Source organism: Muntiacus reevesi, chromosome 19 (assembly GCF_963930625.1).
Source record: "Muntiacus reevesi chromosome 19, mMunRee1.1, whole genome shotgun sequence".
Classification (NCBI taxonomy): domain Eukaryota; kingdom Metazoa; phylum Chordata; class Mammalia; order Artiodactyla; family Cervidae; genus Muntiacus; species Muntiacus reevesi.
In genome coordinates, this window is record NC_089267.1 from 24,023,838 (window position 1) to 24,048,628 (window position 24,791).

Consider the following 24,791-nt stretch of genomic DNA (forward strand, 5'->3'; position numbering starts at 1 on the left):
TCATTTATGACAAGAACATAAATACCAAAAGCATGACTGTTCAAACTCGCCAATTTATAGCTTGGTGGCTTCATTTGCTGCCCTTGAAATAAATGCAAAGAATACTACCATTGCCCAAATGAGGTTCTTCTGAGAAGTAGCAGCATCCACCGTGGAAGAACTCAATGTCACTAAAATTTATTTATTTCTAAACTTTTTGATGGCTACCATTCTGACCAGTGTGAAGTAATACATCATTGTACTTTTATTTGCATTTCTTTAATAATTAGCAATGATGAGCATCTTTTCATGCGTCTGTGGCCTTTTCTTAATGATCCTGCTGAAGGTCTCCACCTTTGGCCAGATTGATTACTTTTGTCATGGTATCAAATGAAGGCCAAAATGACAAAAATTTTGCCTTATTTAAAATAAAACGATGGCCATAATATACCCCATGAGAGGACTAAACTGAAACTTGCAATTCTAAATTAAACATTTGAAGAATATCTGTACGAAATTCTACAGGGTAAAAAGTTACATTAATTTAACTTTTCTTGATGGAAACATCTATTAACGCAAAGGATAGTTTAATCACCTGTGTTAATCATTTGCAAAGCATTTCTCTCTGAACAGTTCATAAGCATCAGGATGCTTTCAGAAGTCTTGGATCTAACAGACTGAACCAAGACACAATAACAATGATGACAGTCCTGAAACACTAAGAGCAAGTCATTAAAAATGGCAGTGAAAATAAATTTCTAAAAGCAAAATGTTTCTAAAGGAAAATTCAATAAGAAAATCGTTACCTGGCCTGGAACAATAGTATGCGTGAAAAGCTTATTCAGTTCCACTAATTTATTGGGAGTGATGTTAAATTTCAGTGCTATGGAGTTCAGGGTGTCCTGGCTTCCAGCCTAGAATAATCAAACAAACAAGATTCAATACACAAAACAAAAGACAGACAAAATCTTTCTCCTGATAGTCACATTAATCTATTTTTGATATGAGTGAATAAAAAAGTAACACATACATCCAAATGTATTATGAAAAAAGCAAATACATTCTCAATTCTTAACAAAAAAGTCTTAAACATTATTCATTTGTGGGCTCCCTTATTTGCAAATTTCACTGTCTACTAATAAATTTCTAAGCTTACTCTGGCACAACTTAGGTGTGTGGAGCAGAGGGTCTATGAGTTATAATATAAAGCTAAGAAGAAAAGAAATGTTACACATAACATTATTCATAGGGGAAATGGAGCTAGTTTCTCTCTTTGCATTTTTCTATTTGCCTGTCTCTTTACTGTACTTTAGGCTCCTGGATTGTGGCCTGTTAAAGACCATTTTCCCCACAGTGCCTGACACATAGAAGGCATTTAAATATTTGATGAATGAATACAGTGAAAGGCATGGAAATCTAAAAGGACTCAGACTAGCGACCAAAAACTGTCCACTGACATTAACATGACAATTTCCCACAGTCAGCCAAATTAGTGTTATTCTTTAAATCCATAAAATTTGTGGGATGTCTCAGCTGTTCATGTCTCTGTCCTTTTCTAACAGAGGAGGAAGAGGAATAAAAAGAGGAAATAAAAAGAAACCACCCGCCAACGCAGGGAGACACAGGTTTGATCCCTGATCTGGGGAGACCCCACATTCTGTGGAGCAACTAAGCCCTCCTGCCACAACAACCGAGCCTGTGACCTAGAGCTCGGGATGCACAACCACGGAACCCACGCGCTGCAGTTACTGAAAGCCACGTGCCCCAGAGCCTGTGTTCACAAGAGGAGCCGCTGCAGTGAGGAGCCTCCACACTGCAACGAGAGAAAGCCCCCAGACAACGAAGACCCAGCACCGAGATGCTCCCAAATACAGCCCTGAGTCAACACCGGTGGCTAACTCTGTAAGCACAACGGGCTCCGCCAGGCGAGCCTTGAATTACAGGCGGAGATCTGAGGTGGCTGAAGGAATTTGTAAGCAGCTGAAATGAGATAGATGTCGAGTTCCACTTGCCATTCATTGCCCTCAGGTATCAAAAGCCCACCGACTAGATGCACTTGTCCCAGTTCTATAACTGTCCCAGAACTATAACCAAGTTCATAGTTACAGATTACACTAAAACTACCTCAAACATTTCTAGAACAAGATAGGAATACATAAATTTTTAAAAAGTTACTGAAAACTTAAACAGATGCCCCTACCTTACCCTGAGCAAAATCATCAATACTAAAGGTTAACAAAAAAGTTTTCAAATATTTTTTCAAGGAGTACCTATTAACATAATATATTCAAACCCACGGTTTTTCAAGGTCTAGAGTCAGTAGAAGACACAGATTGACAATGTAGACAGACTACAGTCAGACTATTGGACCTGAATTCCAAATCTGCCATTTGCCAGCTGTGTGACCTTGGGTCACTTGCTTAACTTCTCTGTTCCTCAGCTTCTTCATCCAAATGGAGATACATATGACAAGTGATCAATAAACTGGCTTCATATTTTTACAGAAAAACTTGAGGATACTATGTACAGGGGCCTCTGGGAAGGAGGAAAACTTAAATGATCTGCAGGTATTACACAAGCATAAAACATATATACAGAACCAAGTTACAGAACCGGGGGAGGGATACTTGTATCATTAAATGTTTGAAACTAAACAGAATGCTTGAACATTCACAGCACTGGAACAATATAAGCAATCGTGTAAGTGGTTCTGGTCATGGTTCTCTAAACACAAAGTTACAGGGCACCTTTTAATAATGAGAAGTACACAAAATACTGGCCAACTAATCTCCATAACATGAATCAATCAGGTGGACAGATCTGCATTACTAATTTGATCGTCTGTTTATATGAATTAATTTGGGGTTGATTTTTTACGCTCACTGCATCGTTTAGTACACCCTGTGTGAAGCATCTCCTAGCAAAGACTGCTTCTCATATCCTTGGAGGTGCTTGTGAGTCACACTGTAGGATATACACATGGCTTTAGAATCAATGATGTTTTTAGTGATAAACAATCCAACACTTTCGCAAGATCTTACAGGAGGTAAAGGCACTGTGCTAGGTGTTATGGGCATCAACAACATACTGCAGCCAGTGGTGATGGGACATACATAATCACCCCCAAATCTTCCTGGAAAGGCCCAGGCCTATAAACCATAGAAAGATGTCTAGAAGGATGTCCACAGAGCACTGTGCATGAAATGCCAGTGCCAGGGCCTCCGGTGTGGGAGGTAACAGGCAGGAAGGCCAGGGGTCTCCAAATGGAGGAAACAGGCTGCAAGTGTCAGACATTTTTTCTCTCTCTCTTAAGCAGCAGGAGGAAACAAACTAGTGTTATATTTTTTTCCCCTTCTCTATACAAGTTTAAAAAGAGGTTAGTCTTAACATACTGTGTTGCCATAATGACACCTGGTTTCACCTGAACTTAACTCTTCTCAAACCTTGAGTTAACCAATGCATTTTTCTTATGGAAATGTTTGTCTTAAGCTATGTTAATGTACTATGCATTTACCCCAGACTCTGTCTTCAAGCCGGTTTGCCTAACGGTTCAGAACTGACCTGACAAACCAGTATGTTATACTCATACACTGTTCTCTTAATCTATGTTGTTGAAACTATATATTTGTATGGGAATCTGCCTTTCTTCAAGATTCACGTCAATCGTTTTATGGCCCAGGATGACTCCCCCGGTGCCAGGATTATCTCAAAATGCATCTTGTGGGTGAGGGGCCTGGTGCCATTTTCTGAGTTTTGAGACATTTCCTTCCTTTAATTAGCAGACTGCTAGTAGCTATATAACATCCAGCTAAAGACTAGCAGGGGGGTATTATTTCTGCCTCCTTCTGATGTCTATGTCAGAAGCTTTCTCTATCTCCTTTATACTTTAGTAAAACTTAAAAAGTTTTACTAAGCCTTGTCTCTGGCCCTGAATTGAGTTCTTCTCCAGAGGCCAAGAATCCTGGTGTCTTTCCATGGTTCAGCAAGAACCTTTCAAATGTGATGCTTTACAGAAGCTTGGAGAAGATTCACCATTCTAGAAGAAATGCCAGGGGGGGACAGGCCTTGCTGCTTGCCTTATATAGAGAGCCAGGCATTGCACACAAATAACGAGTAGAAAATAAATATACACGAGGAAAACACAGGGGCAGGGGCAACAGCACTTACTTTCTTTCTAGAAATCAGAGACCACTCCTCAGCAATGCCAGTTCAAAGTAATGAAAACAGATCTATAACTGAGTGCCCACTTCGTGCCAGGTCTGGGATAAGCATGCACAGCTGCTGGCCTCCAGAAACTCATGGTGTGATGGGAGAGATGAGTACATAATGGGGAGGTGCAGTCATGGACACATGCACTGCATCATTCGTCTGCTGATTCAACCATATGGAGGTCTAATACCCTGCTAGCACCAGAATTAGAATGGCAACCAAAATGGGATCTGGTCTCTCTCCATGGGTATATGAATTAAGGCACAGACATTGAAAGGTAACAATTACACTAGTGGATCAACACTGTTAAACTGATAAAGATTATGCAAAAAAACACAATTCTATGAGACGGTAAAATGAACGGATCTGCCCTAGACTTGCAGGATGGTCACAGAAAGGAAGAATGAACGTGGAGAGTGATAGGAAGATGATGTTCAGGCTGAGGTTCTGGTTTGTAGAAATGTATGGATGATGGAGTCACTGCTTCTTGAAAAAAGGCCAAGCCCGAAGGTCTAAGTGAATGTGTTGAGTGGACAACTGAATGTATGGTTTGGGAAGTCAGAAAGCATGTCTAGGAAGGAGACCTAAAATTACTCATCACTGGCAGGTCAGAGGTAATTCAAGTAATAGGTTTATTCAGATAAAAACTATAGAAAGGAGAAATGACTGAGGTCTTAAGAAGCTTTGCTATTTAATGGCTACACAAGAGGAAGGCAGCTAAGGGGCAGGATGTGTCAGGAGAAACATTATGTAAATCTAGCGGTGTTAACAAACGGTTGTACTACTTGTTTATACTTACAGTGTATTCCACAGTACCATGGGGCTTCTGAACCACCATCTTCTTCTCTTTTTTATCATGTGTTTTGTTTGGATTGTCATCTGAGGAATAAAATGATATAAGTGAATGATTTCACTTTCAGGAATTGAGGATAGGGTAAATTACAGTATATTAAAACCCATTCTCAAAATGACTTTGAAAAAACAAGAAGACACTAAAAGAAAAATGGGCTGAAGAGGCACAAATAGACCAAACTCATAAAAACATATTGGTCATCAATGTATACATGAATAAATGATTAATGCTAACCAAACTGAACTGAACTGTAATTAAATAGTATAAATAACAAAGAGGTTATGCCTTATAGTTATCCAAGTATTTGTTTAAATGATAATGTATAATGATGAAGTTAAACTGGTATGGTGATATAATTGATATACAATGTAAATCAGTACAGCCCTTTTAGAAAGTGATTTGTCAATATGTAACAATAGCCATAAAAATGTCCATAACTCTGTAATCTTTCCCTTACTTATCCTAAGGAAAAATCAAAACAAGGAAAATGCTAGGCACAGTATATGGTTACTGCAGTATCATTTATAATAATGAAAACTTGGAAAGACCTTTATGTTCAATAACACATTAATCTGGACCACAGATCAAGCTGCTTTTAAAGGTCAAAACCAGTCAACGTAGTAGTTTGGCAGCTACAAATGATTCAACCTGTTATGACAAAATATCTCTTAATATAATCAACCAGGACACTGAAAACCAGAGAGACATATATCAATGGATATACATTTAAGTGACAAAAAGTACAAGATTGAACTATGAAAAGATGCTCTAATTTGTATGAGATCAGAAAAACGCAAATTAAGACGAGCTATCATTTTACAGCTATTAGCATGGCAAAAATCAGAAAGTTGGATAATTCTAGGGTTGGCAAAGATGCAAGCTGCTACACGGAATGTAAACTGGTAAAACCATTCCAGCAAATTAATTATACACAGCCTGCTGCTGTTGTTTAGCTGCTAAGTCGTGTCTAACTCTTTGTTACCCCATGGACTAGAGCCCGCCAGGTTCCTCTGTCCATGGGATTTCTCAGGCAAGAATACTGGAGTGGGTTGCCATTTCCTTCTCCACGGGATCTTCCTGACCCAGAGATCGAACCCAGGTCTCCTGCATTGGCAGGTAGATTCGTTACCACTGATCCACCAGTATGACTCAGCAAATTGACCCACAGATACACATCCTCTCCCAGGAGATATCAGAAAGTGGGTGACCTGCTGGAGGGTGCATAGAACAGAGTTATCTGTGGCACTGGGGAGCAGGAGGGTAAGCAAAATATATCTAAGTACTGCCTAGAATCCCAGAGCATAACAGGCCAGAAGCATACACCAAAACATGTTTAGAGAGAAACAGAATGGTATGGACAGAGTGGTACCATTATGTGTACTAAAAACAGCTGCACACAAAACTGCACACATTTAAAAAAAAAACAAAAACTTTTATTTATTTATTTGACTGCACCTGGTCTTAGTTGTATCACGTGGGATCTAGCTCTCTGACCTGGGCCCCCAGCACGGGGAGCGTGGAGTCTTAGCCACTGGACCACCAGGAAGGCCCTGTGGTTGAACAGTTTTATCAACCTGTTTCTTGCCTATAGAATTTGGGGAGTTGATCAGTCTTATTTCATCTTCTTTCAGTTCCTTGTCTATAGAATTTGAGAAGTCAATCGGTCTTATTTCATTTCAGCTTCTTTCTATGCCCCTCAGTCCAATGTGGCAATGTTCCTGCTGGTATAACACTCAAGAACTTGGAGGGTCTCCTGTCCATTAGACAAAAGGCTCATTTACAGATCTTTTCAAGAAATTCCATCTTTGTTTCTGACTTCCACTGGGATGGCTGAGGGAATCCATGAATTACAGCTCTGATCTCTTCAAAGAGCCTTCTGACAGCTAGACACATTTTTTAAGGCTACGTCCAAACAAAAGCCCACACGTATTGAACACAACAGAATGCAGTGAAGGGGGAGAGAAATAAGAGCAGGAGATGAGGACCCTCTCCATCTGAGACCCTACAGCCCCCCATACCCACATGCAGACCAACAGTATCATTTCAACTACCCAACAAACAGGGATGAGCTGGCTGAGGACGGAAGTGAACACAGGAATGTGAAGATAGTTAACGTACATGGGATTCTCCGCCTTTCAAGAATTTCCTTTATATTATTTAAAATTAAGAACCAAGAGGAAAAAAAATAGATTATTATTACAGTCATTTTCTAGTCCTTTATAGAATCAGAGACACTCTGAAAACCTATTATAAGCTTATTCACTCAGCTGTGTCCAACTCTTTGTGACCCCATGGACTGTAGCCTGCTAGGCTCCTCTGTCCATGGAATTCTCCATGCAAGAATACTGGAGTGGGTTGCCATGCCCTCCTCCAGGGAATCTTCCGAGACCAGGGATAAAACCCAGGTCTCCCACATTGCAGACATATTCTTCACTGTCTGAGCCACCAGGGAAGCCCCCAAATCTTCTAGACTATGTTAAAAAAAAAAATGGTTTCTCTTCCTTTAGGTGATCAATCACATCTAAATTATTTCAGGAAGATGAGACTCTACTGACTGTGGTCTTCAGATCTCCAGATTCTGTAGGAGGAGAATCTGGAGGTTCCATACAGCCTAGTGAAAAATCGAGGAGAGTATTTTAAAACTCTCATCATCTGCATGGTGTTCATTCCTTTTAATACCTTAGCTCCACTCTCCGCCCTACATCCCTGCCTTTTTCTTTGCCGCCGTAATCAGCTGTCCCTTTAGGTCCTCCTGCTTTCAGCACCGTCTCTTCATATCCTTCTGTAGGTGCTTCCTATTTCTAGAGCCTAATCTGCTGCTTCTTCCCATCTGTGGCAGCTTCAGCTCATGGCCTTCCACAGGCTGTACATAGCCATCTCTGGTCCAGTGGGGGTCCTGTTGTATGCCAGCAAATCAGGAGAGTTTCCATATTATTCAGCTGCCAGAGAAAGCCAGGTGCTGGCTGAACTTTTCAGGATAAACTTGACTATGTGCAACTGATTTACTACAAAAATTACTTTTCTTCAGCACAGGTGGATAGCCCAGAAAAACGGCAAACACGGTAATAATATATTTAGAAGGAAAAAAAAAAAAACTTTCCTCCTGAGTCTAAGATTTTGAAATTTTTGAGGCAAGGACCATGATGTATACATCTTTGAATGTCTTGTGCCCTAGTGTGATACCATTACACACGCTTGCATGAAATTTTCCAATACAGATCAATGGGCCTGATGAGTCTGAATATGGGCAATGTTTTCACTGATAGAACATAACATCAGGAACATCATCTGAAGCAAAGCCACAAACCAAACATTAGGTTTTACAGCTGAGTGAATACAGAAAGCTGAGAAGTAACTGACACATTCTAAGGACCCAATCTCTCTTCACCTGATTACAGCCCAAGGTAAGGATTCATCAGTTAAGTTCAGTTCAGTCCCTCAGTCATGTCTGAATCTTTGCGACCCCATGGACTGCAGCACCCAAGGCCTCCCTGTCCATCGCCAACTCCCAGAGTTTACTCAAATTCATGTCCATTGGGTCGGTGATGCCATCCATCCATCTCATCCTCTGTCGTCCCCTTCTCCTCCTGCCCCCAATCTTTCCCAGCATCAGGGTCTTTTCAAATGAGTCAGATCTTCGTAACAGGTGGCCAAAGGACTGGAGTTTCAGCTTCAACATCAGTCCTTCCAATGAATATTCAGGACTGATTTCCTTCAGGATGGACTGGTTGGATCTCCTTGCAGCCCAAGGGACTCTCAAGAGTCTTCTCCAACACCACAGTTCAAAAGCATCAATTTTTCAGCACTCTGCTTTCTTTATAGTCCAACTCTCACATCCATACATGACCACTGGAAAAACCATAGCCTTGACTAGATGGACCTTTGCTGACAAAGTAATGTCTCTGCTTTTTAATATGCTGTCTAGGTTGGTCATAGCTTTTTTTCCAAGGAGCAAGTGTCTTTTAATTTCATGGCTGCAGTCACTATCTGCAGTGATTTTGGAGCCCAAGAAAATAAAGTCTGTCATGGTTTCTACTGTTTCCCCATCTATTTGCAATGAAGTAATGGGACCAGACACCATGATCTTAGTTTTTTGAATCTGAGTTTTAAGCCAACTTTTTCATTCTCCTCTTTCACTTTCATCAAGAGGCTCTTCAGTTCTTCTTTGCTTTCTGCCATAAAGGGGGGTCTCATCTGAATATCTGAGGTTATTGATATTTCTCCTGGCAATCTCGATTCCAGCTTGTGCTTCTTCCAGCCCAGCGTTTCTCATGATGTACTCTGCATATAAGTTAAATAAGCAGGGTGACAATATACAGCCATGATGTATTCCTTTCCCGATTTGGAATCAGTCTGTTGTTCCATGTCCAATCCTAACTGTTGCTTCCTGACCTGCATACAGATTTCTTAAGAGGCAGGTCAGGTGGTCTGGTACTCCTATCCCTTTAAGAATTTTCCACTGTTTGTTGTAATCCACACGGTCAAACTGTTTTCTAAATATTTTTTTTGCAGTAAGTTTTCAAGACAGCCAGCTGTTCCTCTCAGTAAGTGACGTCTTGGATACATTACCTCCACAAGTTCCACAGCACATGGTCCATGAAGCTCTGGGGAGAGTGGGGCAGAGCCCTGGGCTGCCTGGGGACAGAATTTCTCTGCTGGGTTTCAGGAGGGGCTCCACCGCCAGCATTTCAGGTGAGGACTCAGGGCCACCCTCAAGGATGCAGTTATCTCCCAATGACACCTGACACCTCTATTTCGAGCTTCAGGTGTCCTTAGACCTTTCTGTTGTTCAGCTGCTAAGTTATGTCTGACTCTTGGCAACCCCATGGCCTGAAGTATGCCAGGCTACCCTATACCCTTCACCATCTCCCGGAGTTTGCTCAGATCCATGTCCATTGAGTCGGTGATGCCATCCAACAATCTCATCCTCTGCTGTCCCCTTCTGCTTTTGCCTCAGATCTTTTACACCTGCCCAAATTCAAATTCTCCCCCTGCTTACATTTGCTACATTGAAACAAACAATGTAGAAGTATCTACTACCAGAGGAGAACAAAATTGGTCATGTGGTCCTCAGAAGCCATTCAAAGCAAAGTAACTGTACCTCCTGTTTGCCCCGTCTCTGAAAAGTTTTCAGAGACAGTTTTTCCTGGTCCAATAAGTGTATTGAAGAAAACCTGAGGTCTCCTGCATTGCAGGCAGAGTCTTTACCAGCTGAGCCACAAGGGAAGCCCAGAAGAATGAAACACAGGCCCTTTTGCCTAAACTGTCTTGTTTCCTCATAAATCCTAGAAGGGTTGAAATGGGCGATGGGGGGAATCAGCGTTGACCCGGTACCCTGCCCACAGGAGGCCCAGGGGTGTCTGGAACACACGCCTACTGGCTCCGGCATCTGAGGAGATCCTAGAAAACATTTGTTGAAAGACTTGTTTCTCTCTCCGTGCGTTGGGGCTAACAGCAGTTGATGTTCAGGAGTCCAGGGCCTGGAAAGGCAGGAAGGCTGGATATAAAGGAATCTTACCATGGCCAAGGAAATACATTTTAAGAGAATACCTGAGGCTTGAGAACAGAACCTACAAAGTCTGAGATTTGGAAGAGGGGGAGGTAAAAAGAAATGTGGTTGATTGAGGGGGTGGGGAAGGTTGAAAAGAAAGGAAAAGATCATTACGTCACAAAGGCACAGAAACCAAGTTAAAGGAAGGTTGTACTGACACTGTCAAATGTTACCCTGAGGATGGGAGATGGAAATCTGGAAACAAATACCTGGGAGATCACAGAGGTCCTGCGGTGAAGAGTGATCTCAGGACAGATGTGCTGACCCTTTCAGAAAGTAGGGATAAGGTCATCTGCTAAAATGTAAGGAGTTTGAAGACACGACTGGGGGCTTAAGGGGCTGTGAAATTTGGAAGAGTTATTGCGGCAAAGATGAGGCTTCAATGATAGAAATACTGAAAGAAGCAATAGGAAGAAGCAGTAAGGGTTTCCCTGAGGGCTGGGTCTCAACACCAAGGTGACAGACCGTGGAAGGAATAAACAAACCCCCCCTGTCACGGCCACCCGTGTTAGGAGAACGGCATGATGCCTCTGCTGCTACTGTAAGACATCACAAATCGAGTGGTTCCGAATTTTAAACAGTCACAAACTTATGATTTTATAGGTCTACATGTTTCAAGTCTGACATGGGGTGTCACTGGGCAAAATTCAGGGTGTCAGCAGGCAGCTCTTTTCTAGACGCTTGAGGGGAAGACTGACTTCCTTGCCTGTTCATCTCGGAACGAGCCCACCTTCCTGACTTCAGGGTCCCTCCCTCAATCGGCAGAGCCGGCAACATCAAGCCGAGTCCCCTCACACTGCTGTTTCTCCAGTTCTCTCCCTCCTGCCACCTTCCTCTCACTCTTTAGCACTCCAGTGTTCACACTGGGCACACCTAGGTAATCCAGGATGCTCTCCTCCTTCAGGTCAGCTGACTAGCAACCTTAATTCCATCCACAACTTGAATTCGCCTCTGCTGTGTAACCTAACAGGTTTCAGGAAAAAGGACAGGGACACCTTCTGTGCATGGGTAGGGGACATTATTCTGCCTACCAGAGATGGAGAACAGGCTTATGGGAAGAGACAAAAGAATTTCAGATCCCAAAAGGGGATTTTTGATGATTCAAGTAGTATCCCACGTATGTGAGTGTGCTGGGGTGGGGGGAGGGAGAAAGGGTAGAGGCAGTTAAGGAATGCAGCTCTGGTTATGTGTTTTGGTTTTGAAAAAAAATCCAGCAAAATTGAGATACTATCCATGACCTTGAAACCTGGGCATGTGGCTCCAGGCACAGACCACTGGGACTGAGTGAAGTCAGGACAGTGGACATTATCCATTACTGTCCTTGAAAACAGAAACAAGAGACACCGGTGAATCCCCTGGCTCTTGGTTCTGTAAGCTCTACATAGATAGAGGAAGTGCAGAAAAGACAGTATGTAGCTTTGTTTTCCCTCTTATTAGCTATCTGAACAAGCACAAATAGAATGTTGAAAATTACTAGGTTTTCAAATTTTATCAGGATCAAATTTGCTCTGGCCTTCCACTTACTGTCTATGTCCCTTCTTCCCATACTCCTCTTGAAAAGTCAGTTCTCTTCTTTCCTTGCATCCTTATCACAAGACCATCTGAACACGGGACACGAGGCTGACGGCATAGGACTCACTACACACTTGTCCAAAGAGGAAGGATGGCTTCCAGGACCACATCCAAAAGAGTGGGATCCAGTGCAGCGGTAATTGTCTATGTCTCTCTCATGGTAGTTTACTCGCTAAGTCAAGTCCGACTCTTGCCACCCCATGGACTGTAGCCTGCCAGGCTCCTCTGTCCATGACATTCTCCAGGCCAACAATACTGGAGTGGGTTGCCATTTCCTTCTGCAGTGTCTCTCTAGAGCTTTCTAAGAAAAGGCCATCCTGATACATAAACAGGAAACACAGCCCCAGACTGGAAAGAGATGGCATAATTTGATTTTAATCAGTCAGGTCATATACCATATTTCCCTTATGTCACCCCACATTTTTTTCTGATTACAATTTGGTTTTGGAGTCAAAACGAGCTGACTTCACCAATCAATCCTCAGAGCTGTGCAATGTTGAACAAGTCACTTAAAATCTTTGTACCTCCATTTCCTTATCTGTAAAATGGACATCTCACAATGTTGTTCAAAAGCTTAAATGAGATAATGGGCACAGTTTATCTCAGAGCTTGGCACAGAGTGTTTAACAAATGCTACCTTGGACAGCAAGGAGACTAAGCCAGTCAATCTTAAAGGAAATCAACCCTGAATACTCATTGGAAGAACTGACACTGAAGCTGAAGCTCCCACACTTTGGCCATCTGATGCAAAGAGCTGACTCAACGGAAAAGACCCTGATGCTGGGAAAAACTGAAGACAGAAGGAGAAGAGGGCAACAGAGGATGAGATGGTGGGATGGCATCACTGACTCAATGGGCATGAACTCAGGCAAACTTCGGCAGACAGTGCAGGACAGAGAAGCCTGGTGTGCTGCAGTCCATGGGGTCTTGAAGAGTCCGACATGACTTGGTGACTGAACACCAACAGTAACATTAATAATGTTAAAGTTTGAATACAGAAATATGAGAATGACATAGCATTAATGTGATAGATGATTATAAATTGTTTAAAGGAGAAAAGCCTTATCTGATCACTTCGGTACATGACAAAAAAAAAGCATCTGATGAAATTAAATAGCCATTATTATAAATATATTTTTTTAAATAACATTTTAAAAAATCCAACTGTTAGAAAATTAAGAATAGGAGTGAACTTCCTTAACATAATGGAGAATGTTTACTCTGTGACATTCATTAGAAATGGGCTTCTGAAAAAGCAATGAAACCCTAAAGGTTATATACACCAAGAGCAATTTCCCCATAAGAATGAAAACAGAATGACTTCATGACATCATTCAGGACTGCAATGGCTTGTTAATTACCTAAATGCAGCCTGAACTAACACACGAGTGAGGTCCCCACCCCCGCCTTACAGAGGATTCCGGGGCCTGCAGCGGGAGAGACACTCATTGGCACTGCACAAAGTCCATCCATTCTTTTTCCTGTTGTTCTGTGAAGATAAGTGCCTGAGAGCACTTCCAGCAAAGCTTTTAATGCTTCTGGGCAGAGTATCTTCCAGCCCACTAAATTACAACAAAGAGGTTAACCTAATGTGATGCAAGGCTAAACCACAAGTATTGGCGGTCACAGAACAAACTTTGTAGTGGAGATGAAAACAGAAACACTTCAAATATAAGGAGAGCCTGGAAATCCAAGAAGAGGGAATCCCTGCCCTTTACTGGAGGTCTCCTTTCAGAGCCCTGAAAGGCAACGCCTGTGCAGAATGAACACCAGGCACCCACTGATCCCCAGTGATTTCTAGAAATTAAGCACCAGAAGCCCTATTCTAAGCCCTCCTGAGTCATACCTGAATAAACTGAGAAGCATTCTTGTAGTAGAAATCGAAAGAAAATATAAAAAGTAAAACACTAACCAAAATACATACAGGAACTCCTACTATCAGCTTATACTCGACTTTTTTTTCTGGAATCTCCATTCAAAGCAACACATAAAAAAGTGTTAAATACTGAAAAGAAAGAAGTGAAAATGTGATGATTACCAGATAAGTTATCTACTTATAGAGCCAACATCACAAAAACACCCACTGGCGGTTCAGTGGTAAAGAATCCACCTGCCAACGCAGAGGCCGTGGGCTCGATCCCTGACCCAGGAAGATCCCACGTGCTGCAGGGCAACTAGGGCCGTGAGCCACAACTCCTGCGCTCTGGAGCCTGGGAACCACAACTCCTGAGCCCTCGCTCTGCAACAAGAGAAGTCACTGCAATGAGAAACCCACTCACCGCAACTAGAGAGCAGCTCCCACTCGCCGTAACTAGAGAAAAGCCTGTACAGCAACTAAGACCCAGCACGGCCTAAATAAATAAACTTTTAAAAAATCCAGGAACTGTAAAATTGTTCAGTAAGGTGACCAGATGTAACAGTCTTTTATACTTGCAATAGAAACTATTTGGAAAAGTCCCAGGCAAAATGGTACCAAACTAGAAAATATCTAGGAATAAATATAGCCAGACAATGACAAGAGACATAGAAAGAAAGTTTTAAAGGTTCTCTGAAGTATATAAACAGTGGTACATATAATGTTCCTAATAGGAAATATCATTCTTGTAAACATCTTTCTCTTCAAATTAACTTTTAAATTATATGCAACTTAGGTAAAAATTTAAAACAAAATTCCTGAGAAGGGAAATATGTCAAATTGATAACTAGCCATAAATATATAAGACTAGAAGCATAATACAGAAGATTATCCAAAATTATTTTTGAAAGAGAAATGAGGGTAGGTATATCATCCAAAAGGAAATCCTAAAGGAAATCAACCCTGAATATTCATTGGAAAGACTGATGATGAAGCTGAAGCTCCAATACTTTCGCCACCTGATGCAAAGAGCTGACTCATTGGAAGAGACCCTGATGCTGGGAATTGAGGGCAGGAGGAGAAGGAGAACGGGGTGGCAGAGGAGGAGATGGTTGGATGGCATCATCAACCCAGTGGACATGAGTTTGAGCAAACTCCAGGAGATAGTGAAGGACAGGGAAGCCTGGCGTGCTGCAGTTCATGGGGTCAAGAAGAGTTTGACACAACTGAGAGACTGAACAACAACACTGTATCATGTTAAAACACATGATTATAAGCCATAGCAATTAAAGCACTGCAGTGAAACAACCCAAAATCAGAGCTGTATTGAAAGTGTGTGTGTTAAATCGCTTAGTCGTGTCCAACTCTTTGAGACCCCCTGGGCCTCAGCCCACCAGGCTCCTCGGTCCATGGGATTCTCCAGGCAAGAATACTGGAGTGGGGTGCCATTTCCGTCTCCAGAGGATCTTCCCAACCCATGAATCGAACCCAGGTCTCCTCCACTGCAGGCAGATTCTTTACTATCTGAGCTACCAGGGGAGTCTGGTATTGGAAGAATTTCATGTAAAATAAAGGTACCTTTACAAAGCAGTAAGAAATGGCTCAGTTTTCACATAAATGTCTACCTTCATGTTACAATGGAAGCTCTGGCATCAGGAACATAGAATGAATCCTGGTCTGTCCCTGACTCACTACATGACCTTGGACAAGTGACTTAAGGTGGTTTCTGAGGGTGTAAAATGGGAATGCCAACTGGACTCTCCCAGAGAGTTACTGTAAGGATTAGATAAGGCAATTCAATCAGGCAAAGCACTCCACAAAGTGCAAAGAAAGAGCTCATGAAACCTTAAGGATTATTATTAAATGATAATGGTAAGCACTCGCTAATGTTTGGAGATAAAACCATATCACTCTGAGATCAAAGCAGATGATGGAACAAAGATTTAACAGTAAAATGTCAAGTCATAAATATTCTTGAAGAAAATATCGTACTTGTCTTTGCTTAAAGATATCACATTTCTCTACTGATGATACACACTTGCCGTATCACTAGCCTGCCTCAGTCAAGAGTGCAATTAAAATATTCAATATTACTGTTTAGCATTCTAAGGGTAATTTCTGGAATACCTGATCATAAACCATTAATAAAATTTTAGATAGCCATGCCATAAAAAGCCTGGAGAGGGTGGGAACGTGAGGAAGAACTCTGTGCTCAGTGTGAACACCGTGTTTCATCCTCTGTTGACACAAAGGGAAATGTCTTGCAATAGGTGTTATTTACCTTCCTTCAAGCACATCACAAGCACTATAGTCCTTGATTAACATGAGTCACGCTGAAGTAAAACCTAGGCTGGAAGAAGGGCAGAGGAGGAGCTGTCTCTCACAGAACATTCTACTTCAGAGCCCAGTACCACCCTCAGCTCTGATCACGCCCTCACCTGTGTGCAGAATGAATGAAGATTCACCACTATTCCACCAACACGATGCTGTGGAATAAATAAACTAGTCTCGTTCTGACTCCAAGGAACCAGTTATTTCTCTCAGCATTTGATTTAGTTGTAAGATCAGTGAGTGTTCTGAATGCAACTACGTATGTGACTTGGTCAGGTAATTAAGTGAGAACTTTCAACCTTTTTTTTTTTTTTTTAATTTTATTTTATTAGTTGGAGGCTAATCACTTCACAATATTTCAGTGGGTTTTGTCATACATTGACATGAATCAGCCATAGAGTTACATGTATTCCCCATCCCGATCCCCCCTCCCACCTCCCTCTCCACCCGACTCCTCTGGGTCCTCCCAGTGCACCAGGCCCGAGCACTCGTCTCATGCATCTCACCTGGGCTAGTGATCTGTTTCACTATAGATAATATACATGCTGTTCTTTCGAAACATCCCACCCTCACCTTCTCCCACAAAGTTCAAAAGTCTGTTCTGTACTTCTGTGTCTCTTTTTCTGTTTGCATATAGGGTTATCATCACCATCTTTCTAAATTCCATATATATGCGTTAGTATACTCTATTGGTGTTTATCTTTCTGGCTTACTTCACTCTGTATAATGGGCTCCAGTTTCATCCATCTCATTAGAACTGATTCAAATGAATTCTTTTTAATGGCTGAGTAATATTCCATGGTGTATATGTACCACAGCTTCCTTATCCATTCATCTGCTGATGGGCATCTAGGCTGCTTCCATGTCCTGGCTATTATAAACAGTGCTGCGATGAACATTGGGGTGCACGTGTCTCTTTCAGATCTGGTTTCCTTGGTGTGTATGCCCAGGAGTGGTATTGCTGGGTCATATGGCAGTTCTATTTCCAGTTTTTTAAGAAATCTCCACACTGTTTTCCATAGTGGCTGTACTAGTTTGCATTCCCACCAACAGTGTAAGAGGGTTCCCTTTTCTCCACACCCTCTCCAGCATTTATTGCTTGTAGACTTTTGGATAGCAGCCATCCTGACTGGTGTGTAATGGTACCTCATTGTGGTTTTGATTTGCATTTCTCTGATAATGAGTGATGCTGAGCATCTTTTCGTGTTTGTTAGCCATCTGTATGTCTTCTTTGGAGAAATGTCTGTTTAGTTCTTTGGCCCATTTTTTGATTGGGTCATTTATTTTTCTGGAATTGAGCTTTAGGAGTTGCTTGTATATTTTTGAGATTAATCCTTTGTCTGTTTCTTCATTTGCTATTGTTTTCTCCCAATCTGAGGGCTGTCTTTTCACCTTGCTTATAGTTTCCTTTGTTGTGCAAAAGCTTTTAAGTTTCATTAGGTCCCATTTGTTTAGTTTTGCTTTTATTTCCAATATTCTGGGAGGTGGGTCATAGAGGATCTTGCTGTGATTCATGTCGGAGAGTGTTTTGCCTGTGTTCTCCTCTAGGAGTTTTATAGTTTCTCGTCTTACATTTAGATCTTTAATCCATTTTGAGTTTATTTTTGTGTATGGTGTTAGAAAGTGTTTTAGTTTCATTCTTTTACAAGTGGTTGACCAGTTTTCCCAGCACCACTTGTTAAAGAGGTTGTCTTTTTTCCATTGTATATCCTTGCTTCCTTTGTCAAAGATAAGGTGTCCATAGGTTTGTGGATTTATCTCTGGGCTTTCTATTCTGTTCCATTGATCTATATTTCTGTCTTTGTGCCAGTACCATACTGTCTTGATGACTGTGGCTTTGTAGTAGAGTCTGAAGTCAGGCAGGTTGATTCCTCCAGTTCCATTCTTCTTTCTCAAGATTACTTTGGCTATTTGGGGTTTTCTGTATTTCCATACAAATTGTGAAATTATTTGTTCTAGTTCTGTGAAAAATACTGTTGGTAGCTTGATAGGGATTGCATTGAATCTATAGATTGCTTTGGGTAGACTAGCCATTTTGACAATATTGATTCTTCCAATCCATGAACACGGTATGTTTCTCCATCTGTCTGTGTCCTCTTTGATTTCTTTCATCAATGTTTTATAGTTTTCTATGTATAGGTCTTTTATTTCTTTAGGTAGATATACTCCTAAGTATTTTATTCTTTTTGTTGCCATGGTGAATGGTATTGTTTCCTTAATTTCTCTTTCTGTTTTTTCATTGTTAGTATATAGGAATGCAAGGGATTTCTGTGTGTTAATTTTATATCCTGCAACTTTACTATATTCATTGATTAGCTCTAGTAATTTTCTGGTAGAGTTTTTTAGGGTTTTCTATGTAGAGGATCATGTCGTCTGCAAACAGCGAGAGTTTCACTTCTTCTTTTCCTATCTGGATTCCTTTTACTTCTTTTTCTGCTCTGATTGCTGTGGCCAAAACTTCCAAGACTATGTTGACTAGTAGTGGTGAGAGTGGGCACCCTTGTCTTGTTCCTGATTTTAGGGGAAATGCGTTCAATTTTTCACCATTGAGGGTGATGCTTGCTGTGGGTTTGTCATATATAGCTTTTATTATGTTGAGGTATGTTCCCTCTATTCCTGCTTTCTGGAGAGTTTTAATCATAAATGAGTGTTGAATTTTGTCAAAGGCTTTCTCTGCATCTATTGAGATAATCATATGGTTTTTATCTTTCAATTTGTTAATGTGGTGTATTACATTGATTGACTTGTGGATATTAAAGAATCCTTGCATTCCTGGGATAAAGCCCACTTGGTCATGGTATATGATTTTTTTAATATGTTGTTGGGTTCTGTTTGCTTGAATTTTGTTAAGGATTTTTGCATCTATGTTCATCAGTGATATTGGCCTGTAGTTTTCTTTTTTTGTGGCATCTTTGTCTGGTTTTGGAATTAGGGTGATGGTGGCCTCATAGAATGAGTTTGGAAGTTTACCTTCTTCTGCAATTTTCTGGAAGAGTTTGAGTAAGATAGGTGTTAGCTCTTCTCTAAATTTTTGGTAGAATTCAGCTGTGAAGCCATCTGGTCCTTGGCTTTTGTTTCCTGGAAGATTTTTGATTACAGTTTCGATTTCCTTGCTTGTGATGAAGAACTTTCAACCTTATCATCACATTCATCATAGCTCAGAGGAAAGGGAAATTCCATCACAGTGACCTTTTTATTCCTCACTAAGATATAACAATGTTCTTGGGGCAGGGGAGGAGACATGAAAATGTTGTTTAACTCTTGCCTTATTTTTCTCTCAGTGTAGATTGGAGGGAAGCAAGAAAGCTGAGGGAGGCTTCACTCGGGCTTTGGTGCCACAGAGCTGGGCTTGAACCCGGCTTCATGCTGAGCTGCAGTGGGACCTTCTGAAAGTTTTTCAACTTCTCGATTTTCTCATTTGCAAAACAGGCTACTATTGCCTGCAGTAGATCGTGATGATCAGAAAATTAAATAATGAAATAAAGCATCTAGCCCACAGGAGACACTCACCCAAAACATTCTTTCTGCTCTCCCTCATGTCTGATGTTGCTTCTCCTCACCTTCCCACCTTCTTTCCTATCCTCTGAAAAAAAATTTCTCAAAATGTCTTCATTTCTTTTGTATAAATAGATCAAGGGTTTAGCTGAGTAAATTTCAGCCTTAGGAGAAATTTTAGGAAATGTGAAAAACAATTCTGTATGAATCAAAACTATCTGTGGTCATTTGAAAATACAGTGGAACAAAAGAAGAAAATACCAATCACCCATTTTACCCTGGTTCAGACAGAAACATCTGATTTCCTAAATGTACTTCTAGCAGCTCTCCTTTTAAACAAAAATGGAACCATAGTCTACACCCTATTGCCAACCTGCCTCTCCACTGTAACAGTATTTTGTGAAAATTTCCCACATTGTCAACTGTTTTTCTTCATCATTAAAAAATAGTACTCCATTTTAAGTTATTGATGTTATCTTAATTTTCCCACTATTTTAAACAATGCAGTGATAGTGTCTGTGGTCAAATCTATTGACACGTACCATCATTTCCTCAGGGTAAGCTTCTGCAAACAGAATTGCTGGGTCAAAGAGTGTGCAAAAGTAAAACTCCTGATAAAAGTGACCAGGTTGCCTTCCAAAAAGGACCCAACCACATTCCTCCTGTCAGTATTTTTCCCTTGCAAACTCTCCAGTTCACTTCTAATTTGATTTTTCGCAATCACTCAAACTGAAAAATCACTAACCCTGTTGAGTCTGAACTGCTGTCCTTCCCTCAGCCCAAATCACATTTGAGTGTTTCACCAACAGTGAGACTTCTCATAATACAAATGGGATATCACACACAATGACTGAGCAGGAAACAAGATCTGCATGACGCAGAGCACCATGATCACAAAAGGACTAGACTCTCAACCTGAACTCAGAGTGGAGCAGGTTCTGTCAGACACAGTTGCTATGTTCAGTGACTAGAATGGATTACAATACACTATGTTAGTGGGAGGGTTGGAGTGGTGAGAGGAAAAGGAAGGAGTGTCCCTTGAGCAAAACTCAGCCAGATTACCAGGAACTGGTAGCGTAGGGGAAAACAGGGAGAACCTGATCAGGGTACAAATCTCCAGGGATATGATAAGACAAATAGGTTCTGAGGATCTAGAGAACAGCGTGGTGACCACAGTTAATAATACTGTACGTTATACTTAAAAGTTGCTGAGAGAGTGGATCTTAGATGTTCCCACCACACAAAAGAGATGGTAATTATGTGACCAAATGAAGGCATTAACTAATGCCAGGGTGGTAATCATTTTGCAATATATCCATGTATCAACATATTGTATACATTAACCCTACACAATTTTATGTCAATTATATCTCAATAAAGCTGGAAAAAAGAACAGTGATGCCTTTTTATAGTCATACTTAAAAACCACGTTTACAATGATTATTATGTATTTTTTAATTTTATGTTTAATTAGTTAAAATACTGACCACCAACAATTTTTTTTTTACAATTTACAACAATTTTTTATACAATGACTTTTTCATCCTTGAGGACTACATTTCGACATGTGTCTCAGAAAAGAATATCACTCCCACACAGTAACTTTATTTTACGAAAGGTATGACACAAAAGGTCTGTTTCCTGAGACCTTAGTATGTCTGAGGATGTCCTGTCATCTTTGAACCCGGAAAACAACTTTCACTTCACAATTCTGAAGAAGTATAATTCCTGTACTGTTCGCTGCTATGGAGAAGTTCACGCCTCTCTTCCTTGCTCCTTTGTAGGGAACATTTTGTTAAGCTTTTTATTTTTTTGCCTATTTATTTTTACCATTAATCCATAACCTGCAAACATTTGCAACAGTTTTAAGTGCAGTTTTCCCAGTAATTCTGCTTGAATATAACAAGCTCTTCTGATTTTGAAGGTGTAAGTTTCTCTCATGAAAGCACTCGTCCATGGCACTTGTCAGACTGGACCTAGGCTTTCATGAGATGACTTCATTTTAAACATTAGTCTGATTTCCTTGATGGCCCCAAGAAGGACAGGCCCAATTATTTCCACCTTAATCATATCAATTTATTTTATACCCCAGTCCCTCAAGTATCCTGCTTGATTTTAAAAAATTATGAATTAGGTTCTTGATATCCTCCTTCCACACCAAAGTCCATTTTAACCCTTTAATTTGAACTCTGAAGTATGAGAATGAACATTATTTTTGAACAGAAGAGTAATGCTATTGTATGTCTGTGGTTTGACCTACTTCTATGTGTAGGAATTAGCTTATCAAAATAGCACAGCTTTGGCTTTCTGAACTTGCAAAGTTAAACAAAGATAGATGACAGATGGGAAATCTTCACACGTGTGGTTAAAAAATACCCCAAGGAAAAGTAACCTGCATGAGGAAAAGTGTTAGGGTTGCCATCGTGAGAAATAATTCACTAGTTGTTTACTTTTATTGTGTGGCAAACCCCAAAAATGTTTAACAAAAGAAAAGTGTAGAATTTCATTTCTTTTACTCTTGTTAAGTTCCTTCTGAACTCAGGAGGGAAAGTTACAATTTGAAATGCTTTCGACTTTACAGGTTTACTGTTGAAAAGCTAAATTCATTCTTTATACTGCAGAGGTTTTTTCTAAATAAATTTTTATTGCTATAACCACAAAACTAACCATACTCATACCTAAGTGCTTTCTGTTTGTCAAAATAACCTCCCAATTATCTCAAAATATCTACTTCACCATTCAGGATCCTTACTAATCTTCTACATAAACACACTACAAAAACAAAGTGATTTATTTTATTCCAACTTAGCCTTGCCTCCCATATTTACAAACCTTTTCTCTTTCAGGTCTTACATCTATATATCTATGTTTCAGTTTGAAGAACTTCCCACTGAGACAGTATCCACATTTATAAAATTCCCATTCCTATCTTCACTTCCATAGAAGCAAAGATGTATACTCTTCTAATGTGAAGGAATAATGTATTCCTTTAATATAAGAGAATTTTGAGATATATTTAATTCATGCCACTCAATATATTTTGATACTGTGATATGGACCAAACATCTTTGGAAACATATGTAAACATTACAACTACTTGTGTTAAATTCAACTATAACTTAACAGCAAATTTTGAAAAATACATTAACATATTAAAATATAAGACTGTAAAAATATACTGTGATCAAACAACTCCTTAAGGGTTTCTATAAACAAATAGAGTAACTGAGTAAGGAGCTCTATGTGTCAGTAAATACAAGGGCAGGCACAGAAGAATTGAGTTCACTTATGTCAGAAGCTTTTGTTTGGATGCTTACCACATTCCCGGTGCTACAGTAGGTGCTAGATCTCGATTTATCTGATGCCATCTGCCTCAAGGAAATTACTCCTATTTCCCCTCCTCAAAAACAAAGCACATTTGGAGGTGGGATCATTTTGTTACAGGCAATTCTCGTGATTCAATCTTTCCATAACATCTTTTATCATCATCTTAGCGCTTGTGTTCTTCTAAGTGGTAGGAGTAAGGAATTGCTATCCAAGGCTTACATGAGGCACAGATAAATCTAAAGAGCTAAAAATATTATTTTGTCAAAATATGCTTCCTTAAATCAAGTAGGTGATATTATAGATGTGGAAACAGATACTGACAGGAAGTAATTATTTTATATTGATGATAGAACTTTACATTTGTCTAATGTTCTTTTTCTAAAGCCCTTGGGTTAGCTCTGTTATATTAGTCAGTTCTCTATAATTTTCTGATTGGTATTAAAAATAACTTTAAACTGTGTCATGTGAAAAAAATGAAGAAAACAAAACTCTCTTGTAATTTCTGTACCCAGAGAAAACAAAAATCAGCGTACCTTTACAGATCCTTCCAGACTGTTTTTCTATAAACTCATTATCATTTCAAAAGTCATCCATTAACTTTTTGTTTTGACTTTCTGGGTTTGCCCTGGATTGTGTCTTTTATATTTATTTACCTTACACCTTGAAGTAGCAATTTCCAGGTCTTTCACCTGAAATTCAGGCCCCTCTGGACAAATCTACTTGGTACCTCTATAATATCTCCAAACACATATTCTCTATTTTCCTTCTTCTTGAGTTTTCAAGTTTGTCAATTCTTGACTCTGTCCTTTTTCTCTCTTATATACCGTAGCAAATAATGCTGTTTCTAGGAGTAAATTCTCTCTCTAGGGTTCCGATTCTCCTCTGCCCCAGTCTCCCACCTGCCTTCGGGCTCACTTTCACCCACTATCCTTAGACTTATCCTCTTAAAACAGAGAGTTACAGAGTTCCCTCAACGGCCTCCACAGATACAGGATAAAATCCAAATCCTTAATGTGGCTAGGGCTTTCACGGTGGTACATCTCCACTGCAGGAGATGCAGATTCAATCTCCGGGTTGGGAAGATCCCCTGGAGAAGGAAATGGCAACCCCCTCCAGTATTCTTGCCTGGGAAATCACATGGACAGAGGAGCTTGGCAGGTCACAGTCCATGGGGTCGCAAAGAGGTGGACACGACTTAGCGACTAAACAACAACAACAACACATGTGGCTTACAAGATCCTCCCATTTTAGCATCTCTCCTCCCTAGACTGGTGCCATCAAAAGAACTTAAACTGGAATTACTTTTGACTTGAAGTCTAAGCTCCACCTAGTGGTACAAGACAACATTTCTGGGTGGAAATTCAAGGAATATGAAAGGTCCACCATGTGAGATCAAGCAAACCTGCCGACACAGGTGTCCAACAGCTAAGAGTAAAATGTGGAACAGACAAGAAACCCTGGGACTCAACGACCCACCTAGTAGTTTTCTGTAAGCACTGGGTTCTCCTAAGGAAATGCCTGAATCCTCCAAACCAGTTATTAGTGCCATTCTCGAAAGAAGATGAAAAGTTATAATGGCATCTCTTTAGTTATTGTCACCAGATAAAATCACAGGATAA

General features: G+C 40.4%; 1 protein-coding gene across 5 annotated transcripts in view; it reads right to left on the minus strand.

The window, feature by feature from the left end:
• Positions 1-24,791, minus strand: part of NCOA7 (nuclear receptor coactivator 7) — a 158,692-nt gene that overhangs the window by 51,193 nt on the left and 82,708 nt on the right. For all 5 annotated transcript variants that reach the window (XM_065911662.1, XM_065911661.1, XM_065911657.1 and 2 more), the window contains 2 exons: positions 4,988-5,067; positions 786-893 (listed from right to left, as the gene is read on the minus strand). In XM_065911662.1, coding sequence (XP_065767734.1) covers positions 786-893; positions 4,988-5,067 — 188 coding nt within the window. The remainder of the gene's footprint in view (positions 1-785; positions 894-4,987; positions 5,068-24,791) is intronic.